The following is a 25,897-nucleotide window of genomic DNA, read 5'->3' on the forward strand; positions in this document are numbered from 1 at the left end:
CACAGCTCCAGTGGTTTTTGCCACCAGTTGCAAAAGCCACTTGGCCCAAGAACTGCCCCAGGGGAAGGTTTTGCTAGGAATTTCTTGCATAAATGGGAAAAAATTGGGGAAAGCTCCAGCAGCCAGGTAATAAAGGATTAAGGTCAGTGGAATTGGCAATTTTTCACTGTCCTCTCCACATTATTTGATGTTTTCTGCTGAGCAGTTGAGAGCTGTGACTCCCTTTCACTACCCTGTGCAAAAGAGCCTATTTTTAATATAACTGCCCCAAAAATTGAACAGTTTTTGGGTAACATTTGTTGCAACAGCAAGTGTGTGACGCTAATGGCTTCTTGTATTTCTGCATGCTTCAGATTAGATACATGCAGGTAAGATGAATTGATTAAAATCTGGGGTTTCATGCAGCTGTGAGTCCTGAGGGGTGGACAGAGGGGCTCTGTTCTGTGCATGATCCACAAAACCCCAGCACTGAACTCCCTCCCAAATTCACATTCTGCCCTGCCAAGTGCAGCAGCTCCCAACACGTGGGCCCAGCTTTACAGAGCAGGAGTGACTCCAGGAGTTGGGGCTTTGGAAAAAGCACATTTTGTCAGATTTGACCTAAAATCAGGAGAATTGGCAACCCTGGCCAGGGATTTGTTTGAGTCTGATGTATTATTTGTGACCCACTTAGTATCTGTTATGAGTTTCATCTTAAGCAATAAAAAAAAAAAAAAATTAAAAAGGGGAAAAAAATCAGCTTTTATCTCTTATTATTCTTCTTTAGCTGATAGTCTTTGGTGGTGTGGCTGTAATAAATGCAAAAAATGCAGTTTTTCCATGTTGAAACATATTTAATAACACAGCCAGGGTTCCTCCTTATATTTTTTGGATAAAAATAGTTCCCTCTAGCATAAACCAGTAGTGGTTCTCTCCTGATTTTGCAAATTTGTGCTTGGTTGCTGTAACTGGAGCCCCACCAGGTTGCTGGACCACCCTTAGGACCATCTGACCATGAATTATTTTTCCTTCCCCTAGAAAATGGGAATGACAGAAGATGACAAAAGGAATTGCTGTTTGCTAGAAATCCAAGAAACTGAGGCCAAATACTACAAAACCCTTGAAGACATAGAAAAGGTGAGAGCTGAGCCCTGCAGCCCTGGATCACACATCAATTGTGCTGGGTTGGTTCTTGCTCCCAAAGCTGGGAGATGTGAGGGGCAGGATGGAGGAAAATGGGAGAGGAGGGGAATCCACAAAATCTTAACAAGCAGAAACGTGCAGGAGGCAAAACCAGCATCTTTTATTGTGATTGCTGCAGATCAGAACCAGGCTGAAAACCTTCCTGCTGTGTCCCCCCATCCTGGGGTGAGAATCTCCCACTCCTGGCTCAGCCAGGCCGGGTTTGCTGATAAGAGCTGTGTTTGCAGATATCTCTTATCACTCTGATTGCCACGGAATAATTCCTTTATTCCGAGTGCTGAGGCTGTGTTGGCTTGCCATTGAAGCTAATTGGATTAAAAGGAACGTTCTGCTGCCTAAATTTGTGGGGGTTTAATTGGTTTTGATGAATTATTGTGGCTCCTTTTCTTTTAAAAACAAATGGAAGGGAACACCTCAGCAGTGGATGAAGCCTGGAGGTGGTTCCTGCTCCCAGGAAAGCAGCAGGAAGGAAGAACAATAATGAAAATCAAGCTGCCATTTCTAATCACCCTGATGCTTTTGTTTCCTCCCTTTCTGCCTTTCTTTCCCTCTGTCTGTCTGCTGAAAGTTCCCCCGAAGAGCAAAACTGGAAAAAAATGGAAGAACATTTCCCATTTTCCAGGAAAATGCCCCAATATATTTGTCATTTATGTTTCCAAGGAATCCTTCTTCCTTGGAAACAGCCACAGCCGTCTGGTTCAGGAGAATGAAGAGTTAAATTATTGCTTTCATATCAATTAAAGCTTGCAAAGGCTTTGCAGGTCCTGGTGGTGTCATGGGTGGAATTTCCCCTCCTGGGTTGTTATATTTGGGGTTTTTTGCAGCTCCAAGTCACAACAGAACAGTAGATGTTGCTATTAATATGTATTTGTTCAGAAAGGCATTGCCCATGTAATCACATCATTGCTGCCTTCCCAAGGGCAGAATTCCAGGGAGATAAAGGGCTGTGGAGATGCTTCAGTGCAGCCAAGGGCTGCAGAGTGCATTTCACCCTCCCTGCTGCAGCTTTAGCAGGGGAGGGGGCTGTGGGCACCCATGGGTGGGGGTCTGGCACTTTCCTACCCTTGGAAATGCTGTGGGAGCTCAGGGAGGGTGCACTCATGGAATTCCTGCATCCATTCCCATCCCTGCTCATCCTCTGCCTTTGCAAGTGCTTAAACTCATCAAAACCTGCCCAGGTGAGCTCAGCTGGTTAAGCAGAAATTAAAATAAATAAATAAAACCAAATAAATAAATAAATAAATAAAATAAAAATAAATCCCTTGCACAACCTCGTTCCCTGCTCTCCAGCACCTCAACCCCTTCTCCATTTCTCTCTTGCAGAACTACATGAACCCCCTGAGGCTGGTACTGACTCCCCAAGACATGGAAGCTATTTTTATCAATTTGGAGGTAACACCATGGGCATTGTGCCTCAGATCTTTGTTCTTTTCATGGCAGCTCAGCCCTCTCCCTGCTTAGGAGGAGGTTTTCTGATTTCCTGTTAGATTTGTGCATTCACTTGGAGAGCTCCAGCCTTTCGTGTGCTGTGGAGCTTAAAGTGCTTTGGGAGACAATCTTTAACACTCAGTTTTAGAGGTGGGGAATATTTGAACTCTAGGAAATAAAACAATTCAATCTAGTGGGTGTTTCAGGGCTGGGGCTCTGGATTTTAGCTGGTTTGGGCACAAGGTGATGAAGGAATTTATTTCTGCTGTGGTTTGCTCAAGGTATAGGTCAAAACCTCATCTCCTCCACTCCTTCCATCCCAAATCCTCCTCCCTCCCCACCCTGGGGTATTTCTCAAAACCTCATCTCCTCCATTTCTTCCATCCCAAATCCTCCTCCCTCCCCTCCCTGGGACATTTCTCCCTGCTGGAATAACACCCCTGTCCTCCAGGCCCCTCACTAGAACAACTTTCTTTACAAACACCTGAAAGTGGGAAAACCCTGCCCAGTGGAGGAGGGAATGTGCATTTCTCTGGGCTCTGTTTGCCCACCTGCTTTGAATGTGTGTAAAGTGTTGGCTGTTGCTTGGTTTTAGGACCTCATTAAAGTGCACTTCAGTTTCCTGAGAGCCATCGATGTCTCGATGATGTCTGGAGGAAGCAGCCTGGCAAAAGTGTTCCTGGAGTTCAAAGAGAGGTAAAGGAATTCCAGGCTTCAGGCAGCTCCAGTTCTAACAGATTTGGGTTATTTTTGGAGATTTAAACAGAGTTCTTGTTGCTCTCTGCCTTCTCACTCTCTTCTACTGCCTGAAAGGAGGTTGGAGCCAGGTTGGGATCTGTCTTTTCTTCCAGGTGACAACAAGACAAGAAGAAATAGCCTCAAGTTCCACCAGGGGAGGTTTTGAATGGATATTAGTGAAAATTTCTTCACTGTGAGGGTTGTCAAGCCCAGGATGGTGGTGGGGTCACAATCCCTGGAAGTATCCAAAAACTGTGTGGCTGTGGTGCTTAGGGTCATGGTTTAGTGGCATTGCTGGGGTAATGGTTGGACTCAGAGGTCTTTTTCCACCTAAATAATTCTGTAATTCCAGAGATGCCTTTCACAGCAGCCCAGGTTTGCATCCTCCATAGCAAACTGCTTTCAGGCAGCTGAAACATCACTGAGAGCTGACATTGAGCAGCAAAACTCAGCCACAGGTTCAGATCACCCAGGGCAGAGGCTGGGACACCTCCCCTGTGACCACCAGGCTCCCTTGGATCCCTGCTCCTGCAAACCCCTGGATTTTCCTTGAGCTCAGCATCCCCTAGGAGAGTGAATACCCAATGTGATTGTGGGGACAAAGATGAGCTGGAATGGAGCAAAACCTCCAGGGGTTTTGTGTGTTCTCTGCAAGGGCTGTGATGTCGTGGGGTGACTCCTGTGCAGGGGAGATCAGCCCTGCTCTGATCAAAGTGATTCCTCACCCTCAAAGAATCTCATATTTGGCACAGAGCTCATCCTGCACCTTCTGCACAATGAATACATGTAGGAGTTTCTTTCACAAACAGAATCAATCCTGGCTTTTGGCAGCTGCAAGCAGGAGCACCCCAGCACGCAGAGATAAGGTTGATAAAAGCCTTTAATATCCTTAATACTAATCAAAGGGTGATTCATTATGGAACAGTGCCAGGCTGTTATTTCACTGTGATTAAACCAGTGTCTAGACACAGAAATGCCATTCAGAAGTCAATAACTCCAGAAATACCATCTACATTAATAACACGCTGTGAGGTCACATCTTCCATCATTCTGGGGGCCTCTCCTTATAAAGGGCTTTTTTTTTTCTGGCTTAAATTACAAAAATATTCCAAAGAGGAATGCAAATAATTTCAAAACACTCACAAAACTCACTTAGGTGATTTTGATCTCCTGATTCCTGGCTCAGCCTCATGCATGCAGTGCCATCCCTGGGGCAGGGCTGTGGGCACAGGGAGCAGGGAGGTGACACAGGAGGGGTTCTGGAGGTGACACTGCTGCCCAGGGAGGAGCACAAGGCTGGGTTTTGAGCCATTAAATCAATGTTTTCTCCTGTTAACATGCTGGTGGGAGCTGGGAGAATGCTTGGAGCTGGTGAGTTCCATGCAGATGGGTGAAGCAGCTGAACCCCTTCCTAAGGGAGCTGGCAAACAACTTCCTGAAGGACCTGAAAGCTTTGGAAAGAGTTGAGGGAAGGAGAAAAAGCAGCTGTGAGGTGGTGATGGTGGATCTGAAGCTCTCCTCAGTCCATGGGGACTCTGGGGACATCAGTGCTGTGAGAAACTGCTGCTCAAGGGGGGCTTGCCTTGGAGAAGTCCCTAAAATCAGATTGTTGGGGATAAGGAGTTTGGAGCAAGCTGATGTAAACAGGCAGAGTCCTTTCCTCCATCAGGAAAGTCAGGAATAACACATTTTACAGCAAGAAAATTTCACTCCAGGAGGAGAAGGTGAACTCATTGGGGAGACAGTTTTGCCCCACCAAGAAGGGAACATGGACCTCCAGAGTCCCGTCTTGGTCCCTGAATATGAGACCTTCCTCCATCAGATCTACCCATGACAAATAACTCCTCCACACCCTTTGAGACATTCTGGCAAGATGATGCATCACCCCTTGGCTTTGCAGGGGCCTTTTTTAAGGAAATAGTTTGTAAATCTCTTCCTGTGGAAGCCACAGGTTTGAATTTATGCTCCTGAAGCTTTTTTGAAGCTCTCCCCATGCTGGCAAGGTGGATATTATTGTGCCTGTGCAGAAATTGTCAGGGGTAAAAGGTGGAAGAATAATCTTTAGTGGCTGTGGCTCCATAAATCTCTTTATTCTCTTCCCTGCAGGGTGTGAATGTCCCATGTTTATGGAGCACCTGGGTCAGTGGTTCCCAGGTCATCTCCATCGAGAGATGGAGCCCCCAGATAATGGATGAGGTGCAGGTTGTGATGGAAGATGTGTCTTAGCAGCAGCAGCACAGTTAACAGCCAGAAAGGGGGAGAAAACCCAACCCTGTCAGGCAGGATTAATGAGGGAAAAGGGGGAATCCATGACAAAACTGCTCTTTTTTGTCAGGGTTTAAATTTATAGCCCATGCAGAGCTTCACTGTGTTTCCAAGGGCTGTGACAACATTCTTTTCCCAATTACCCAGGCTCTTGATCTCTAGGTCCCTGTGGCTCTCTCAAGAAGATGTGACTCTAAAATGTGACGTGGAACCATCATAGAATCACTGAATGGTTTTGGGTTGGAAGGGAGCTTAAAATTCATCTCATTCCACCCCCTGCCATGGGCAGGGACACCTTCCAACAGCTCAGGTTGCTCCAAGCCCCATCCAGCCTGGCCTTGGATAATTCCACAAACTCTCTGGGCAACTTTTGACAGTTCCTCACCACTCTCACAAGGAAGAATTTCATCCCCCTATCTCATCTACCCCTCCAAAACCAGGCTCCTCTGCTCTGGCCACCCAGCCCCTTCTGTTCATCATGAGCTGCATCACCTCCATAGGCTCTAGAAGCCTCCAAATGTTCAAACGTTGAAAATCTAAATGTCAAAAAGCCACACAGTAAAAGAGTGTTTATCTTTTGCTAAGCAGTGAAAAGGGGGAATAGCTGTTTGCCTCACCTTTTGCTGTACACACATTTATATATCTTTTATAACAGCTTATAACTGCCAGCATTTCCAGTTAAACCTGTGATTTTCCTCCCCTCCAGGCTGCTGATTTATGGCAAGTACTGCAGCCACATGGAATATGCCCAGAACACCCTGAACCACCTCCTTGCCAACCGGGAGGACGTCAGGCAGAAGGTGGAGGTGAGCAGGGGGCTGAGGGCTGTCCCCAGCCCTGTCACAGCTTTGGGAAGGACCTGCTGGAGCTGAGCACGGTGCTTGGGGAATGTTTGATTGACCAAAAGAGAAGAAGGGTGTCAGAGTGTGTTTGTGCTGCCACAGAGGGGGCAAAGCTGGGGGTTGTGCTGTCCTGACCCCTCGTTTTTCCCTTTTCTCCTCACCAGACCCTCACTCTGTCCTTCCTCCCAACAAAGCACCCTGCATCCAACTGCTCTCTGGGAATGAAAATTAATAACAAGAGGTTTATTTTAAAAAGCAATTTTTATGGATTTGGAGGTGTGATTAAATTTTGAAATTCTGGAAGGTCGGGGCAGTGTGTGTGGCCTGTCTGTCACACTGAGCTGGTGGCACTGGCTCTGCTCTGTCCTTCTGCAACACTGCCACGAGGACAAATCTGCTCCTGGGACACTCCACACCCTCATTTGGGGGAAATGGATTTGTAGAGTGTTCTCAAAGCCTGACAGAAAGCTCACATCTGTTTGGAGACTTTGAGATGAGAAATGCTGACTTAGAAATGCCCTGGAATGGGACAGACATTGCTGAGAGAGGAATGGAACCAGAAAAAAAGTTTCAAAGGGTGGCCTTGCAAATAAAACTGGATACTTTGGAGAAATAGAACTGTGAAAGATGCACTGGAGTGGGACCCACCAGGGGTAATTTCAGATAATTGTCTTTTAAGGCATTTACAGCATGGTGTGGCTAAAGCTGATAGGCCAAGAAACACTTATAATGTATTTAACACTTAAAATGTATTATAATGTAGTTAGGAAATAGTTGGTAACAAGAGTAGTAACAGTAATTATGAATTTACTTTGTGGATATAAGGTAGTTACACTCCACAAGTGTATCCAAGTTAAAACAAACCAGTGACTTTATTTGAGTGGGACTGGTTGTGAGTTGTGCAAAGAACAACTGAGCATCCCCAAAGCGGGAGCCACGTGGTTTTCCAGCATTTGGGACCATCAGAGGCAAACCCAAATCCCCAGGCAAACACCAGAATTCCTGCCCTGGCCCCCTCAGTCGGATGCAGACATGAAGGGAATCAAAGGAGCCCCAGAAGGGCTGCATTGTTTGAGCTGCTGTTTTTACCCAGCTCTGATTCCTGCTTTGCTCTTGATGCTAATCAGAATTTGCCAGGCTGTCTGTGCACGTTACCTCACCTTCTGCAAACGTGCCTTGATTCCCTGTGTGAACACAATCCAGGGGTAAAACTGCAGTTGGGAATTGTGTAAAATGTGCTCTCTGTGTCTCACACCAAGGCTGGAGCATCCTTTACTCCCCGATTTTGCTGTGTTTCCCTCCTTTGTGGCAGCTCTGTTAAGTCAGGTGAAAATGGGTCTGGGCAAAGGTAACCGTGACAAAACTTCCTGCAACCACAATTAGCTCATCTTAATGAGTTAATGGTCATCAGTGACTGCAGAGGCACAGGCTGCATGCTCAGTGCCAGCCCCTCACAGATCAGCTTGGCCCAGTGAGGAGTGGCTGAGGCAGATGGGTTTCATTTGACATTTCCCCAGGTCTGAGAGCATTCATGCAGTGCCCTAATGAGCAGCATCTCATTAGGCTGGAGTGGCTCATTTGCATGGCAGTGGATGGAATTGAGGGTCCAGCCCTTGGAATTAATCCCTTGATGACCTCTGTGATGGGAGCCCAGCCCTGGCTGGGTGGCTGCAAGGACCACAAGGTCTGTGGGCATCAGAACTGAGCTTACAGGAGCCAAACAAACATTCTCAAGACTTCAGAGACTTCTTTTAGTTGTTTTCTCACTGCTGATTTATTGATCTCCTTCCTAGGAATGCACACTAAAGGTCCAGGATGGGAAATTCAAATTGCAAGACCTGCTGGTGGTTCCAATGCAGAGAGTTTTGAAGTATCACCTCCTGTTAAAAGTAAGTTTTTCAGCACTGGCACTTCTCTCTCTGCTGTAGCATCTTTCACCCCTGTCAGTGGAGGGTGAATCATTGCCAAATGCAGAGCAAGGGTTGGGATCTTTATACCCCTTCAAATAAAATAATTACTAGAGCTACTTAACACAACATAATATTTGTGCTGTCTCCTAAAGTACAATGACTCAGGGTAATTCTGCACTTGCTACCCACGAGAGGCACTTAATGAATATAAAATAAGCTTGCATATAATCTGATTATGTGTGAAATTCCTCCAGTCAGCTCCATGTAACAGATCTCTCAAGCACCAGCCCTTGGTGTGTTCCTTGTCCTGCAGCCACAGCTGCTTGCCTGGGCATCCCTGCATCCCTGGCACCTCCCTGGCATCCCTGCTGTTACCCAGGCACCCCTGGCATCCCTTCAGTCACCCTTGGAATTCCTGCAGCCACCCTTGACATCCCTGTCACCACCCTGCCAACACTCAGGCAAACCCCGTCCAGTGCAAGCAGGGTCTGGGTGCCTTTCCTAGCACATCCAAACTCTTTATTTTTATTGATTTATATTTACTTTTATTATTTAATTTTTATTAATTTATATATTTTTACTTAATATTTTATTGTTTATTTTTATTATTTTATTTTTATTATTATTATTTTAATATTATATTTTATATAATATTATAATATATTATATTTTAATATATTTTATTTTTGTTTTATTTTTATTTATTATTATAGATTTTTATATCTTTTTAATATTATTTTTATTATTTTTATTATTATATTATTTTTATTATTTTTTGAGGTTTATTATTTTTTATGATTTATTTTTATTATTTTATTTTTATTTCAGGAGCTGCTCAGCCATTCCTCAGACAGGCCAGAGAAGCAGCAGCTGAAGGAGGCTCTGGAGGCAATGCAGGTACAGGAGGGTGAGAGTGGGGAGGGGGCTGTGCTGGCTCTGGGCTGCAGCAGAGCTCAGCATCCTTCTGCTCTGTGGGACAAAAATTTGGATGGAAAATCCATCCAGGAACAGCTGAAGGGAAGGCAAGGTCTGCTCCTTCTGGCCACACCTGTGTGCACTGGCTGTCACTTGGTGTGGTGGCCTCCCAGCAGATCCCCAGGGCAGAGGGGGGAGCTGGGGTTTGTTGCCAAGCCAGGACTTTTCCCTGGTTGCTGCTGTGTGTGCAGAGGCTGTGCCAGATCCGGCTTTTGTTTCTGCTGGGAGGGATTTGGAGGAGCTCCAGAGGAATCAGCGAGTCAGGGAGTGTGGCAGCCACAGGAGCCTTCCCTGGGTGCTGGCAGCCAGGTGCTGGGTGGGAATCCTTCATCCACCTTTTTTTTAAATTTTATTTTATTAAAGGGAAGATGTGTTTTCAACAATTGACGACTTTTGGCATCAGCACTTTGCTTCAAGTTGGTTTTTTTTCAGCTTTTAGCTGATGTGATGGTGTTCACAGGGGTCTTAGGATGAGGGAAGAGATGAGAATGTTGACTCCATGTTTCAGAATGCTTGATTTATTATTTTATGATATACATTACATTAAAACTATACTAAAAGAATAGAAGAAAAGGTCTCATCAGAAGGCTGGCTAAGATAACAGAAAGAATGATAACAAAGGTTTGTGGCTCGGCTCTCTGTCCGAGCCAGCTGGGCTGTGATTGGCCATTAATTAGAAACATCCACATGAGACCAATCACAGATGCACCTGTTGCATTCCACAGCAGCAGATAATCAATGTTTCCATTTTGTTCCTGAGGCCTTCTCAGGAGGAAAAATCCTAAGGAAAGGATTTTTCATAAAAAGATGTCTGCAACAAGCTGGAGCCCCCAAAATCTCAGAACAAAAAAATATCAGCAACAAAACAAAAATGAAAATGTAGAATGATTCAAACGTTTTCTGGCTGGGTTATGTCTCCCCACACACACACTCACAGCAGATCCATTGTCAGCAGGAGCTCTGGGGAGCACCTCAGGGTCCATCCCTGTGCTCGTGGTCACTTTGTTTTCCACCCCTGGGCTGCAGCTTTTGTAACAGGGCTGCATTTCCTGGCCCTTACATAAGCTGGGTGACCTTTCCAGCCATTCTGCTGCCAGCCCAGGGATGCAGGGCTGCTCTGGGGCTCTCTGTGCAGCTGAGGTGCTTTCAAGGACGTTGCATTCCCAGCCCACTGCCGTGGCCTCAGATGAACGCTGGGCCTGGTGACAGCAGCTAAACCCCACTCGTGGCCTCATCACCCAGCAGCACTGCTGAAAAATAAATGTGTGTTTGCTCTGGCTCTGCTGCACACTCAGCATTTGCTGCAGGAAGATGTTGATAAGCATCAGGGAGGTTTCTCTCTCCTCCTCCCCATAACCAGGAGAGTGTGGGAGCAGTTCCGACCGCGCTGGGCTCAGGGGGTTTGGGAGCCATTCAGTTTGGTTTTAATTGATCTGTAAACCAAGGCTTAACTTCCAAATGATGTCTTTCATCACAAGTCCAGCCTTTCTGTCTGCTGGGCAGGCAGCAGACATTGCTGCTGTCTGGGGTGGATGCAGTCACATTCCCAAAGGGATTCAGCTCCCTTTTATTTTGCTGGAATAGTTGGTTCTGCAAGAAAAGGGCACCAAAAAAAAAATTAATTTGTGGTGGGGTTTCTTTGGTACCAATCCTCTGCCTTGAGAATGCAGGACTGAGTTCCCAGTGGTGGTGGGGGAGAGGCAGCTCTCAGTGAAATTCCAGAGCCAACATTTGCAGGTTGTTGTTTCAAGTCCTGCTTGATGCTGGGATTGTGTTTCCCTGCTTCAGAACCCTTTTGGTTGTGTCATTTCTCATCACCATCCCTGCCAGCCCTTGGCCTGGTGATGTTACAAGTATTGTCACGTAGATCTGTGATTATGGGATGTGATTAACCCTCCTTGTGTTGGGGAGCTGAGCCAGGTCTGACCCAGGGGGGATGTCTTAAAAAATCCCCTGCTCAGATTTAATCCAAGCTGACAAGAGCTGTTGTTGAGGTCAAGGAGGGAGCAGATAAGAGGCAAACAGGCACAGCAAATCCACTCTGAAAGGTGCAAGAAGTTGTTCCAGTGGAAGGGATGCTTCCTTCTCTTTGATGGATGAAAATTTGGGGTTTGGGGTCGCTGTGCTGCCATGGATTCCTGCATTGCCATGGATTCATGCATTGCCATCTTCTGGGAAATGGAAAACATTGCAGCACCTGCCTGCCTCTGTCCCAGGCTGCAGTGGGGTCCTGCTCAGACTCCTGAGGGATTCAGGGAGCCAGGCTCATGTTTGTTCTCCTGGGTAAAGTAAAAATCAGTATTCACCCTTTTTTTTTGTAAAGGACTTGGCCATGTACATCAATGAAGTCAAGAGGGACAAAGAGACTTTGAAGAAAATAAGTGAATTTCAGAGCTCTATAGAAAACCTGGTAAGTTGGAAAACCCTCTTGAACTCAGTTGGGTTTAAGAACCCTTTTGAATCCAGTTTAATTTTTTTATCATTAATTAATTTTTTTTTTATTATTATTATTATTATTATTATTATGCATTTGGGTTTTGTGAGCAATTACTACTTGTTCTGATGTGCTGAAGGATCCCCATGTGTTCAGACTCTCTCATGATTTGCTGATGGTCCAGAAGTGGATTCTCTATCCAGCTTTGGCTGGGTTGGAGGCTGGCTTCTCTTGCTGGTGTTACACTAAAAATGTTTCTTCAGCTTTTTCTCACATTATCAGTGTAGGGAGGACACAGAAGTTCCTCAAACTGCCTATCTGGATTTATTTAAAAAGAGGTTTTCTGGCTTTATTTAAAAAGAGGTTTTCGTTTGATTTTAAGAGGGCAGAGGTTAACTGAAAGGGGAGGAGAAGGGCTCATGTAAAGAGGCACCGAATCCCCAAAAATTTCAACCAGGTATTTTAAGGAGAACTCATCCTCCAAACTGCAGAGGTGTCAAACACTCAGCCCTGTTGCTGTGCCTCAGCAGACCTGGAGGGGAGCTGGGTTTGGGGGCTTTAAGCCTTGGCTTCATTTGGAAACAATGAAATTTTAATTGATGGCTATTTAACAGAGACAAAATCCTAAATTATTATGGAAACCTCTGAAAAATAGCTTATTGCAGGTGGGGAGGAGTTTGTAAAAATGCTTTGAGTGCTGGGCCTTGCCCTGGGTGCCAGTGCTGGAGCTCTGGGGGTTCCTGGGGTGCTGAGCTCATGGCTAGGCTCCCCTTGCAGCATCCTCCCTCCTCTGGCTGGGGGTGCTGCTGCTCCCAGGGGCTTGGGCAGGGCTGGGGGGTGAATCCAGCCAGCTCTGGGCTCCCACCTGCCCAGGGCAGCGTTCCAGGCTCTGAGCCCTGCTTTGCTCCTGCAGCAGGTGAAGCTGGAGGAGTTTGGGAGGCCGAAGATCGACGGGGAGCTCAAGGTGCGCTCCATAGTGAACCACACCAAGCAGGACAGGTGAGTGAGTGCCCCTGTCCCCAATGTCCCCAAACATGCCCTCATCTAATGACTCCCCTTGAGCTCATTTCTTTTATTACTGCCTGGAATTTCACTGCCATAACCCAGCATCAGTGTGAAATCACAGCAGGACACAAACACTGAACGCTGAGCTGGGGAGCTCCTCAGAACTTTACAAATCTTTCCCCTTGGATTTTTTAATGATGTGTTTGACTGGCTTGCTGGTTTATTTGCTTGCTTTGGGCAGGTATTTATTTTTATTTGATAAAGTGGTGATCGTCTGCAAGAGGAAAGGATACAATTACGAGCTGAAGGAAATTATTGAGCTGCTCTTCCACAAGATGACTGATGACCCCATGAATAACAAGGACATTAAGAAGGTAGGTGGACTAAGGATTAGCTCTGGAGACCATTTTGGAACTGTTTCAGGGTAGTATGTTCCCATTAGCCTTTTAAAATAGGAAAAAAAGCTGGAAAATAAATGCTCAACTTTCAAGGCAGCCTTAAATAGCGTTGGGAAATGTTTATTAATGTGGGGCTGGGCTGGATCCTTGACCTGTGTCCTGGCAGAACAGCCCTGAGGAGGCTGGGGTGGTTGGAGTTAGGAGGGAGGAAGCTGCTCTCTGCTTTCTGGCCCAGTGTCAGGGAGCAAACATCAGATGGGCAGGAGAGGAGGGCAGGGAGGAGGGAGGGAAGGTCCAGGATGTTCTTTCTCCCACAAGCTGCAGGGTGGAGGAGCCTGGAAAGGCAGCTCTGCACACCAGGCTGCCAAAATTGGCACTCAAAGCACTGAAGGAACATCATTTCCCTGTGCTTTGATGCTCACTCTGCAGCCATGGAGGAAAAACCTCCCAGTTTTTGCTTTGAGTGAGCCCCTTTAGCTGAATCCACTCCCATGCCGTGGGGAGAGCAGGTGGGATAAGGGACACTGGGGGTGAGAACAGCCAAGAGCTGCTGAGGGAGTGCTGCTGGCTTTGTGTTTTAATGAAATCTCTCTCCACTTTGCTCTCCTGGCTTTGTGTTTTAATGAAATCTCTCTCCACTTTGCTCTCCTATGCTTTCTAGTCCCATGGAAAAATGGTAAGCAGAGCACCCCTGTGGCTGTGGTGTGTTTGTGTGAGACAGGCTGAGCATATGTGCACTGGGCAGCTCAGATGCTCCTCCTGGGCTGTCACTTGCTGTCAGCCCCAGACAGAGTGGCTGGGGAGGATCCAGTGGAGCAGAAGAATCTGGGTTTTCTCTCATCTGCCACCATGAAATGCTGCCTGCTCCAAGTGCACAGCACCCAAAGCGCTGCAGGCGTCATTAACTGGGATGTGTTAGAGAAACAGGGAGCTCTGCTTCCTCCTCCTGCTGTCCCTGGCCATGGCTCAGCTCAGGGGGCAGGGACAGGCACTCAGGGCAGTGCCTGAGCTGTGTGAGTGGAGCTGTGGAGTGTTCTGCTGGGAGATCAGCTCTCTTTCCTCTTGCAGTGGTCCTACGGCTTCTACCTGATCCACCTGCAGGGGAAACAGGGCTTCCAGTTCTTCTGCAAGACTGAGGAGATGAAGAGGAAGTGGATGGAGCAGTTTGAAATGGCCATGTGAGCATGGGTGGCTGCTCTAGCCCTGGGTGCAGTAGCCAGGAGTGGGAGAAAAGTGTTTTGGGCCTTCAGGGCACTGCAGAGCAGCTCTGGCTGGGGAAGCTCATGAAGGCTGGATAGAGCTTGGAACTGTTCTCTGAGCATACCCAGCAAAGCATCTCTGACATTGAGATGGGATATTGGGTAGGAATCCTTCCCAATTCCTTCCTTCCCTTCCCCAAAGGGTGGGCAGGCCCTGGCACAGGTGCCCAGAGCAGCTGTGGGTGCCCCTGGATCCCTGGCAGTGCCCAAGGCCAGGTTGGACAGGGCTTGGAGTGACCTGGGATAATGGAATGGGATGGGATGATTTTAAATGTCCAACCCAGAGGTTTCTGTGGGTCTCTGGAAGGACACCAGACCCTGGAGCAGGAGCAGGGTGAGGAGGGAGGGTGGTGCTGCAGGACCTGGTCCTGAGCACAGCAGGGCTTGGGCTGATGGTTAACTCAAACAAAACCCATGACTCCTGTTCCGGGGGAAGGTAATGGGTAAAATCCTCTCTCCACAACCAAGCCCTGATCCCCTCCCACACTGGATTTGATGTCTGTATGGTGTCCAGGCTGTGACTGCAATGCCACAGGCTGATAACCCCCAGCTCCTTTCCCTCAGGTCCAACATCAAGCCAGAGAAAGCCAATGCAAATCACCACAACTTCCAGATGTACACATTCGAAAAGACAACCAACTGCAAAGCCTGCAGGATGTTCCTGAGGTGAGCAACAACCTTCTGCAGTAAAACACAGAAACAAAAATCTCAAAGCTGAGGCTGGATTAGGATTTTCTGACTTCTTAAATTTTTTTTTTTTTTTGTGGCACAGAGGAACTTTCTACCAGGGCTATCTTTGCCCCAAATGTGGAGCAGGTGCTCACAAGGAGTGCTTGGAGATTATTCCTCCCTGCAAGATGGGTGAGTAATTTGATGAGCAGTTTATTGAATGATCTGAGAAATTCACTTTATCAAGCAATGATGTTTGTTAATGCATAAAAGAATACAAGGATGCTCCCACCCCACCTGCCAGGGCTGTAATTCACATTGGTTTGTGGTTTAAAATACAAACAAAGCAGCCAAAATTCTCCAAAACAAAAGAGTTCATCCCATGGATGGCAGGGCATCCCAGCAGCTCTGTGCAGGGCGGGATCTCCAGCTCTTGTGGGTGGGAATTGAAGAGAGAAGTTCTTTACCAGCTGATGAAGATGAACTGATGAAGCTCATCTTGATCAGTTCTTCATCATTTACCAGTGAAAGCAGGAGGGTCTGCAGCAGGGAGAACATTTCTGATGGACAGAGAGCTCCTCTCTGGACCCCAAATGTCCCAAAGTACAGCGGAAATTTGTGTCCTTGGTCTGAACTGGGCCAAGCTGGGACTCCCTGTGCCCACCCAGGGCAGAACCCTGGTGATGCTGCAGGGGGCTCACATGGGGGCTTTGGGAAGATTTTGGGTGAGGAATGGAGGGAGGAACAGAACTGCAGGACTTGGTGGCAGTGAGGGGATGGCCCTGTGTGGCTCAGTCTCCCCAGAGCAGAGCAGTGACCCAAGTGTCCCCAGCTCTGCTTTGGCCTTCAGCTTCAGCTTCACCCCCTGGTGCTGCTCTGTGACACCCAGAGCATCAGGAGAAGCAGAAAATGGGGTTTGTTCCTGTGAAATTAACCCCTTACCCTCCATTTCTCTTGCAGGTTCTTCAGCAGACCAGGTACGTGATTTGGCCTTTCCTCACCCCGGTGTCCTTGTCCAGCTCATGGAAGAGCCAGCCCTGGCCTCAGAGGGGTCTCACCTGGGGGACAGGGCTGGGGCAACTGGGACAGGACTGGGAGCAGTGGGACAGGACTGGGACCACTGGGACAGGACTGGGAGCAGTGGGACAGGACTGGGACCACTGGGACAGGACTGGGAGCAGTGGCCTCCTCTCCAGCCTAGAACTGGCCCAGTTTAAGCAGCCCCAGAGCCCTCAGGAGGTGCCAGCACCCAGCTGGGGTGAGCACCGTGGGCTGGCAGGTACCAGGGAGATTTGGGGTGGATTTTTCTCATCCCAATGGCATCAGGTGGGTGCTGGTGGGGAGAGCTGAGGCTGATGTGTCCTCACTGAGTTTTTTTCCTCTTTCTTTGCAGGATTCACTGGGTGCAGGACCTGGTAAGGCCATTGCTGTGGGACAGAGGGCAGGGACAGGTTGTGGCTGCAGGAATCCCCAACATTGGGTGTGTGTGGGAGGGGGAGGCTCCTTCCAAAGCCAGCAAAGACCTTTAGTGCCTGCAGAGGGTCCTGTGCCCCTCATGGCCAGCCATGGGGCACTGGGGTCTCTCTGTCCCTGCTGCCCCACAATTTCTTTGGTGCCCTCGTGCCCCTGGGCCAGCAAAGCTGCTGCCCATCACACCCAGGAGAGCCTGGCACAACATCCTGGTGCCAAACCAACCTCCAGGGCAGAGCAGGCATGTTCTGGCAGGGAGATTTGATGGGCAGCATCTTCCTGCTGGCACATCCAGTGTGCCCTGATGGGCCATCAGTCACAAAGGTTCCTGCAAGAACTTTTTATCTTCCTGTGTTTAAAACTTGCCTGGACAGAGCTCTGGGCCTGCCCTGCCCCTGCTGTGGCTCAAAGGAGAAGAACAATTTGTTTTTGTGCTGTTTCTGATGGAAGGAACGCCAAGCCTGGCAAAAAGAAACCTGAATCAAATTTGTGGTTAGGAGAAAAAAAAACCAACAAAAGCCAACAAAACAAGCACAGAGTGCTCTTGCTGGGAGGGGAGAGACAGAGGTGGGGAGGCATTTTGAGGATAAACACTGTGGGTTTGGTGCAGTGGGGGAGGTTTATTTAATGTGCAGTTGTTGGCGAGACAAGTGGACTTTGCCTGGGAGCTTCAGGGGCGTTCTGAGTCCCAGGTCCAGCTGATTTTCAGGGCTAGCTGAGTGTTCACTGCTCCCTTTTGCAATTGTGGGGTCACTGCTGGCCAGTCATTGCCTGGCAAGGGCTCCTCTCCTTGATTTCCCTCTCCTCTGCTGGATTTGAGCTCCTTGGTGAGGCTCAGATCCAGGTGCAGGGCTGGGAGCTGGAGCTGCAGCTTGGCTGGGTCCCCCCTGGGTTTGTTTTTGCACAGGGAACTCAATCATGCATGTGACTGCAGGAGCCAAGAACACTCACTGTGGACACCATTCCTTTCTGCTTTCATGTTTCCTGCCCCTCAATCTTGCCTGCTGTGCCCTGTCAGGGATGGGGAGAGCAGTTCAGGAGGGGGGGTTCTCTTTGGGTTCTTTTCAGCTGGGACAAGGTTGTGAAACTGTTGTGCTTCTCTGCCAGGTCCTAAAATGGTGGCTGTTCAGAATTACCATGGGAACCCAGCCCCTCCTGGGAAGCCAGTGCTGACCTTTCAGATTGGGGACGTGATGGAGCTGCTGAGGGGGGACCCCGACTCGCCATGGTGGGAGGTGAGGGCGAAACTCCTAAACCAGTGATTTCCACATTATCCCTTTGATTCTGGGGCTTTCCTGTTGCAGGGGTGTGCTGGGGTTGGGAGGCAGTTTGGGGCCTGTCCCCAGCCTGATGCCCAGCTTGGCCTTGCAGGGGAGGCTGCTGCAGACCAAGAAGTCGGGTTATTTCCCCAGCTCCTCAGTGAAGCCCTGCCCCGTGGATGCCAGGGTAAGTGCCAGACAGGGATGGAGCTGGCACTGCCAGCTGGGTGGGATTGTCCCTGTCTCTCTTCTCAGCCTTCTCCTCAAGGCCTCAGCCCTTCCCTGGGCCTTCAGCGAGGCCTGTGCCTCACAGTGGAGGTGGATCCCTCCTGCCATGGTGCAGCCCTGTTCCCAAGGCTGGGCTTGGCATCATCATTTCCAGCTCTGTTCCTTCTCTGACCCAGGAGCAGAGTGCTGGAGAGCAGGCCCAGTGCAGCAGAACTGCATTTGGTTTGTTTTAATTGCTTTTAGCTGCTTGCTGTAATGTTGTCAGCTGCTTCCCAATTAAAAACCACTCAGGTAAATGAACAAACACAGCTGGGAGCAGGGAGGGAAATGCTCAAGCTACAACACTGCCCTCCTCTGCCCAAGCCCAGAATCTGGGAATGGCTTGGCAGAGGGAAGCCTCCCGTGGAGAGCAGCATCCCACACGTGCTGCACAGCCTGAGGAGCTGCTGGCTCTGCACTAATGAGCAATTCTCCATTTGCAGCCCCCCAACAGCCGGCCGGCCTCGCGGGAGATCGACTACACGGCCTACCCCTGGTGAGTGGGCACAGACACAACCCAGCCTGGCCTTCTGGGTGCTGCTGGCTCAGGAATCCACCCCAGCAAGGAATTCCTCATGCAGGGCTCTGCATCCAGCTTGCTCTGTGGCAATGGAGCTGCCACGGTGGTGGTTGGGGGGTGTTGAAAGGCCTGGCAGCAGCTATGGGGATTTCTTCACTGGTGAGGAGGCAAAAAGGGAGATGTTGGTTTCTCTTCCCATTTTCTGTGCCCAGAAAGTGATCGTGGGAGGGAGGAGGCAACGCCTGCCTTGGCAGGAGAGGCTGTGCTTGGCTTGCCTGCTGCTCCTTCTCTGCAGCTCCAGCCAGGTTTATGAATTCATGGATATAAATTAGCCCTGCTCTTCCAGCTCTTGCTGAGGCCTCATTAACCTGGAGGCTGATTCCCAATTAGTGGGTTTTTCCAGGTGTCAGGTACTTCAAAGGGAAGAGGCCACTTTCTGTGTGTGCTTCATGGCTCAGCAGCTTCTTGTGTATCTCAGGGCACTTCCCTTCCTGCTCAGGATATTTCAGATGTTGCTCCACCTGCCTTCCATCCTTCATGCCTTTAAAAAAGATGTCTCTTTTTTATCCCAAAACGTGCCTGTTCAAAGATACAACTTCATTTTAATGAATTTAATGAACTAATTAACCTCTGGGCTCAGGTTTGCAGGGAACATGGAGAGGCACCAGACAGACAACCTGCTCAAGTCCCACGTCAGTGGCACCTACCTGATCCGGGAGCGGCCGGCCGAGGCCGAGCGCTTTGCCATCAGTATTAAGTGAGTAATTCCCCCTTTAGGAACTCAATAATTCAACATTTCTCACCCACAGAGGACGAGCTAGGGCTGGAACACGTGGCTGTGTTGTCTTTGAGTGCCTTTGCTGTCATTGGCAGGTTCAACGAGGAGGTGAAGCACATCAAGGTGGTGGAGAAGGACAACTGGATCCACATCACAGAAGCCAAGAAGTTCGAGAGCTTGCTGGTGGGTTTCTGTTCCCTTTTGTAGCTCTGTGTCTGCTACAAAGGGGGTGGCAGAGACAGCCAGGTGCCTCTCCTTCCTCCCCAGGAGCTGGTTGAGTACTACCAGAGCCACTCTCTGAAGGAGAGCTTCAAGCAGCTGGACACAACTCTGAAATACCCCTACAAATCGCGGGAGCGCTCTACCTCCAGGACCTTCACCCGCTCCCCAGGTAACACCCATGGCTCTCATGGAAAACCTTCCTGCCCCTTCCTGCCAGCTCTAGGAGCAGTGAGTGAAGGAATTGACAGCTTCTCTCTAGGCTTTGAGCTGCTCAGTTTGCAGATACGTCCTTCAGGGCTGGTGGCATTTCAGGATGGGTCTCACTGGAGGTGGTGGGGTCTGTCTGGCCAAGCTGGGGCTCTCTGAAGGGACAGTTTTTGCTGGGACAGGCTGGTTCCTCTCCTGTGGTTTTCCACCCTGTGTTTTGCCCACCCTCTGGTTGGGAGCAGGGGTGTGATGTTCACTTTGTGGGATTTATCCTGTCTCTTCCACCCACGTGGGATTTTTGTGTTTTAATGGATCTGGTTCCAGTGTCACTTGTGGTGGTTTGAATCCCAGTGAGACTCCTTTAATGGAGGTGATGGGTAAAAAGGGTAAGTCTGTCTAAAAGAAAAAGAAAGGAAAAATCAAAATAAATGGAAAGAAAAAAGTGCAATAATGCAAGATGTTGTTTTATCCAAAGGCCTGAGTGCAGAACTTTTCCCCACTGCTTTGTGGGGGAAAATATCTTTTAAATATTTCTCTCCCTGGTATATTTAGAAAAGAATATCAAAGTAAGACAGGTTTTAGAAGTTGGTTAAATACCTTTTTGCATTAAATACAACCTTAGGATGAATTTTGAGCCCCCAGTGGCAGTGGGGCTGTGACCAGACCTTTTCTCAACTGTCCCAGCTTGGAGCCCCTGCACAAGACACTCTGCATGCTTTGCCCTGTATCCCTCCATCAGCTTTTAAAGCATTGTGCCTTATAATATTTTATTTTAATTTCCTTTTTAATGTGTGTTCTGCCTCTTTCTGTTTCTCTCTAACCTCTTTGCAGCCTCCTGCGCTTCCTACAACTTTTCTTTTCTCAGTCCTCAGGGCCTCAACTTTTCTTCTCAGAGCTCCTCCAGTCCCTTCTGGTCAGGTACCAGTGCCTCTCCCTGCTGGAGAGACCTGCCACCATCCCCAGCTTGAAAGCCATCACCAGTGGGACCTCTGGGGTCCCCCCTGTCCCTCCATCCCCACAGGCAGTTCAGGGGGTCCCCAGTGCTGCCCTGGGAAATCAGTTAATTAGCTTAATTAACCGTGGCTTGGTTGGCAGCAAAATGCACTCCCCAAAATCAAGGCAGGGAGGAGATGGAATTGTTGCTGTTTGAGAAAAGGGGGTAAAATTAACCCAAAATAAAAAAGTGGATGTAGCACTTTGGGATCTCATGATGAACTTCAAGCTCCACCTGCTTATCCCATGTGTGTCACCCTGAGCATCAGCATCTCACCCTGTCCCAGCCTGCCCCTCCTTGTGCTCCAGGAGAACATCCAGGATTTGAGCTCTGCTGTCTGGGGCTGCCCAGGAGCCCCTTGCGGAGGGGACAGGGACACACCTGTGCTCTCAGGTGTGGTTTGGGGCTCAGTGTCCCCACAGGGAGTGCAGAGTCATCCTTTCCAGGCTGTCATCCTCACTCCTGATGGGATCAGAGCAAAACCCTGCCAGTTTCTTCCCATTGAAGTTTTTATCTTTCAATCTTGACAGAGGAAATCACCAGCAAAGCCACGTGTGCCCTCCTTGGTGCTGTGGTTGGGAAGAACATTGAACTTTTCAAGCCCAAATCTGGGATTTTGAGATTCTCTAACTGCATTGAAAGTTTTCTGTGTGGCAAGGGGCTCTGAGCAAGCTCCTGATGACAGAGCTCAAAGCTGCCATGATTTCTGTCCATCCTCCAGCCTGGCTGCCTGGCCAGGATAGACAAACCCTCCAGTGGTTGCACATTGTGTATCCAACACCATCATCATCCTCATCTCCTTCCACCCCAAGAGCTGAAAACCTGGGCAAAGCTTTCCCTCCAACTTGTTCAACCTTGGTTTGCACACTTTTACAGTTGAAATTAACCCTTGGAAATCCTGGGAGAAAGAGGGGAGTGAAGCACAGCATCCCCTGAGGATGTTTTTTTTGGGGTTTTTTTGGTGAACTTCAGAGGATGTGCATTTTTCTCCTCCTCTGCCCATCCCACCCCTCCACTGTGGTTCTCCAGCCCTTTTTCCCTGTGCCCAGACCTTGGGGCAGGAATGCTGAGTGCTGCCCCTGCCTTTTCCCTCCTTGTGCTTCCCCTGAGCATCCCCTGCCTGAAGTGATGGAGATCCCTGGGGCTGCTGGTGCAGCTCAGCTCCTGGGGGATGGCTCCTGGGGTCATCTCCTCATCCCAAGGTGCTGCTCAGTGTCAGGTTTGGCACCATTTGGTCTCTAATGGGACCAAGGGACAGGAGCAGGGACGTTCCAGGTTAGGAGCTGGTTCCTCCTCATGGCAGAGCACACAGGATTCACTCCACACCTCTAGGAGAACCCATTCCCAGTAACTCTGGTTTTGAGGTAGCTTAAATCCAAGTTGATTCACAAAGTGGCTCCATCAGGTGCTGGGAGGTGGCAGCTCCATGAGGCAATCTCCCAGAGCTCACACTGAGAGCTGGATAGGATTTCCCCATGATTTGTTAATGGTTGTGTATTCCTATGAAATCCTTCCTTTTACCACCTCCCAGAAGTGCCCTTCACCCCAGTGACCCCCACCACACCCCTGACCACCAGAGAGGAGCTTCCCAAGCCCACAGAACCCTTCAAACCCATCAGGAACCCAGTTCAACCCCACCACCCCACCCAAGCAGCTCGGGTGACGCCACCCCTCCCTCTGAGCAGCTCCACCTCTCAGTGCCACGGTGGAAAACCCAGGTTGAACCTCTGCAAGCTTTCCCCAGGCTTCAGCCAGCGCGGGGCCGCTGCTGAGGCTGTGCTTTGTCCCCTGGCAGTGTTCACCCCCCGGGTCATAGGCACGGCCGTGGCGCGGTACAACTTCGCGGCGCGGGACATGCGGGAGCTGTCGCTGCGCGAGGGGGACGTGGTGAAGATCTACAGCAGGATTGGAGGGGACCAGGGATGGTGGAAGGGGGAGACCAACGGAAGGGTGAGTGCCTCCAGGGCAATTCCTGCAGTGGGGTGTCCTTCTTGCTGTCAGGATGGTAAAGAGAAGGGTCTTGTCTTCATGGTGTTCCCCAGATGAGGGAGGAATGATGAATCTGACTCCATCAGTTCTCAGAGAAGGCTAATTTAACTTTCTAAGACATTATTAATATTATAGTATTTTATTTTAAGATTTTATATTATTTATATTATATTTTATATTATTATAGTGTCTTATTTTAAGATACTATATTATATAAAAGAATACTATACTAAACTATTCTAAAGAATACAGAAAGGATATTTACAGAAGGTTAAAAAGATAATAATGGAAACTCGTGACTCTTTCCAGAGTCTCAACACAGCTTGACTCTGATTGGAAAATAATTAAAAACAATTCACACCAGAAACCAATGAAACAATCTCCAAACACATTCCAAAGCAGCAAAACACAGGAGAAGCAAATAAGATAATATTGTTTTCCTTTTTCTCTGAGGCTTCTTAGCTTCCCCAGGAAAAGAATCCTGGGCAAGGGGATTTTTCTAGAAAATATGACAGTGACAGGAGTGGGTCTGTCCTGTGTCCTCTCACTCTTTGCTGAGTTCTGGGCAGGTTGTCACCTCCTGAGAGTCACCTCTGTGTAGCCATTTGCTGCTTTGTGGCAGTGATATCCAGGGCACACGGGTGGGTGGGAGCATGTGATGGGATGGTCTGATCTTCCCTAAACCCATGGAGGATGTCTGCAAGCCCTGCAGGGGGAAGGGTCAGCAGCCTGGTGGCTTGGCCTGGCACCCCACAGATTCTGTAGCACTGGAGACAGATTCTTCCTGCCTGATCCCTCTCAGGCAGTGTGTCCAAGGTGATCACACCACCCCATATTAGGGTGATTAGGGCTCACACCATCAGGATCTGCCACATCCAGGACTGGCAACAGCATTTAAAGGCAGGGCAATAATCCCAGTGACAGGACAGGAGCTCCCTTATAAAACCAGAGTTGGAAGGGCCCCACAAGGATCATGGTGTCCAACTATAATTGATATTTTTGCCCCCGACGAAGGAGAGGAATTACAAGGAGGACTCCATCTTATCAGAAGGCTAATTAATTACTTTATTATGCTATATTATTCTATATTATATTACATTACACCTAAACTGAATCTGCCAGGCCCTCAACTGCCCAGAATCTTGTGACTGTCACCGGACAAGTCCCCACACACACACCTGGCCCTGATAGGCCAAGGAAACAAAACACCATGACTTTGGGTAAACAACCTCCATATTGCATTCTATTTTGGCACAGCAAATGAGATAAGAATTGTTTTTCCTTTCTCTGAGGTTCAGAGAATGTGAATCCCAGAAATATCCTTGGGAAGAATTGTGCCTTGCTTTTCTCTGTGAAGAGAAACGTGGGGCTGCATCCAACTCCTTGCCTTGCACAGCACACCCCAACAACCCCACCCTGAATTCTCCAAATCCTTGAGCTCCAGCAGGCTCTGTGCTGTTCCCCTGGAGCTTCCCAGCCATCTCACCTGTCCTGTCCCCCCACAGGTGGGCTGGTTTCCCTCGACCTACGTGGAGGAGGAGGGCGTGCAGTGACCGCGGCCGTGGCCGCTGGAAGTCGTCGAGCGCCCGGAGCCAGCAGCTGCAGCCTGAGCACACTGTCCCCGTGCTGGACACCTCCCAGGACTGTCCCTGCAGCCCCTCAGGACCCCCCCTGCGTGCAGGCTGCCCCAGCCTGGCCCCCTGTTCCGTGTACAGAAGATTGCTGGGCTGTGGGACGGCGCCGCTGGAGAGCCGCGCTCTCCCCGATGGACAGAGCTCAGAGACTCTGGGTGCCCTGCAGGGCGTGGGCACTGCACCCCTCCTGTGGCAGGGGCTTCTACAAGCCACCCTGGGGATGCTGGAGGGAGGCTGAGGCTGGAGGGTTTGTGCCTGGGTGAGAATTTGGGGGTTCCAGGGGAGGGAGCCCCGAGGAGGCAATGCAGACCCTCTGCCACACCACTCAGGGGGTTGCCCAGGTCAGGATTTTGGCAGTGGCCCTGGCAGCCATGGGCAGCACTGTGCTGTGGCCAGGGTGAGGGGCAGGGTGGGGACGCCTGGAGAGGGCTGTGACCATTGGAAGTGGAGCTCCAGGTCAGCCAGGAGGGGACAAAGCCATTTTGGCACCCCCGAGCCCATTTTGTTCACAGTCACCTCAGTCCCACCGGCCTTGCTGCAGGCAGGGGGGCGCCCAGGGAGCAGACTGGTGCCACTGGTGAGCAGGAGGTCCCAGTGCGTTGCTGGACTGGAGATGTGCTCCACACGAGGGTTTCAGAGGCCACCAAGGCACCAGGTACATGCAGAGGATGTGTCCGTGGGTCTGTCCTCCCCAAGCCAGGCTGATTTTCCTTGCAGCTGTGACAATTCCCACCTCATGAGCTCAGGGTGAACCCACCTGAACAAGGGCTATGCTATCAAGTCCTGAATCCTGTCCCTGAGCTGTGAAAGCATCTCCTCTCCCCAGCTGTGTGCACTTTTGGGGGCTGGCAGCATTGCCCCCCACTCTTCCTCTTCGTCCCACAGGCTGTTCCTGCTGCTGCTGTCAAGTAAAGGTCCGTGTGTTGTGACATTCCCACTGTGTCCTGAGCACCCTCCGTCCTTCCCAAAGTGCAAATACAAACAAAACCCACGTGTGGGAGCGTGGCAGGGAACAGCTTCCCTGTGTGTGAGCCCCAGGAGCTGCCTCTCTGAATACCTGGCATTTTGAGCTGGTGCTGCCATGCCCTGCTGTTGTTCCCCTGGCATTTGGGGTGGTTCCTGCTGTGGGACCCTGCTGCCAGTCTGGGAGATGCCAGTGCTGGCTGGGTGAGCAGTGCCCTCAGCCCCTGGCATGGGGGTCTGCAAACAGAGCAGCAAAACCAGAACCATGTTTGGGTTAAGAAATGAAATAGTTTGGATCTCTCAAGAGCAAGGGAATGATGCTGACTTGGGAATTACACAATGACAAGCCCAGAGCCCCCCTGCTTTGCTCCCCATTCCTGCTGGAGCTCTGGGAGTGCCCCAATCATGGGGTGTGAGGTGGCTGCAAAGGGGTCTGGCCAGGGCAGGGGGGAGGTGGCAGGGACACAGAGGGGGGCTCAGGGCATTCCC

The 25,897-nt window shown here is 49.6% G+C and overlaps 1 protein-coding gene across 7 annotated transcripts in view; it reads left to right on the plus strand.

Moving 5' to 3' along the window:
• The window catches only part of VAV2 (vav guanine nucleotide exchange factor 2), a 121,818-nt gene extending 96,441 nt beyond the window's left edge, over window positions 1-25,377 (plus strand). The window contains exons 6-30 of one of the 7 annotated variants that reach the window (XM_054284205.1): window positions 354-368; window positions 1,018-1,116; window positions 2,506-2,574; window positions 3,206-3,306; window positions 6,320-6,419; window positions 8,249-8,344; window positions 9,194-9,262; window positions 11,664-11,750; window positions 12,688-12,773; window positions 13,021-13,153; window positions 13,839-13,853; window positions 14,246-14,355; window positions 15,001-15,102; window positions 15,209-15,297; window positions 16,066-16,082; window positions 16,499-16,520; window positions 17,683-17,810; window positions 17,947-18,021; window positions 18,545-18,597; window positions 19,262-19,378; window positions 19,495-19,582; window positions 19,667-19,790; window positions 20,660-20,746; window positions 22,618-22,772; window positions 24,317-25,377. In XM_054284205.1, the coding sequence (XP_054140180.1) occupies window positions 354-368; window positions 1,018-1,116; window positions 2,506-2,574; window positions 3,206-3,306; window positions 6,320-6,419; window positions 8,249-8,344; window positions 9,194-9,262; window positions 11,664-11,750; window positions 12,688-12,773; window positions 13,021-13,153; window positions 13,839-13,853; window positions 14,246-14,355; window positions 15,001-15,102; window positions 15,209-15,297; window positions 16,066-16,082; window positions 16,499-16,520; window positions 17,683-17,810; window positions 17,947-18,021; window positions 18,545-18,597; window positions 19,262-19,378; window positions 19,495-19,582; window positions 19,667-19,790; window positions 20,660-20,746; window positions 22,618-22,772; window positions 24,317-24,364 (2,085 nt within the window). In that variant the 3' untranslated portion in view covers window positions 24,365-25,377. Of the gene's footprint in view, window positions 1-353; window positions 369-1,017; window positions 1,117-2,505; window positions 2,575-3,205; window positions 3,307-6,319; window positions 6,420-8,248; window positions 8,345-9,193; window positions 9,263-11,663; window positions 11,751-12,687; window positions 12,774-13,020; window positions 13,154-13,838; window positions 13,854-14,245; window positions 14,356-15,000; window positions 15,103-15,208; window positions 15,298-16,065; window positions 16,083-16,498; window positions 16,521-17,682; window positions 17,811-17,946; window positions 18,022-18,544; window positions 18,598-19,261; window positions 19,379-19,494; window positions 19,583-19,666; window positions 19,791-20,659; window positions 20,747-22,617; window positions 22,773-24,316 lie in introns of those variants that run through there. The other 6 variants (XM_054284209.1, XM_054284206.1, XM_054284207.1 and 3 more) reach the window with 6 other exon arrangements.
• The last annotated feature ends 520 nt before the right edge of the window (window positions 25,378-25,897 follow it).

This window comes from Melozone crissalis, unplaced genomic scaffold (genome assembly GCF_028551555.1).
Source record: "Melozone crissalis strain CALT ecotype California unplaced genomic scaffold, PUWL_Pcris_2 ptg000041l_1, whole genome shotgun sequence".
NCBI lineage: Eukaryota > Metazoa > Chordata > Aves > Passeriformes > Passerellidae > Melozone > Melozone crissalis.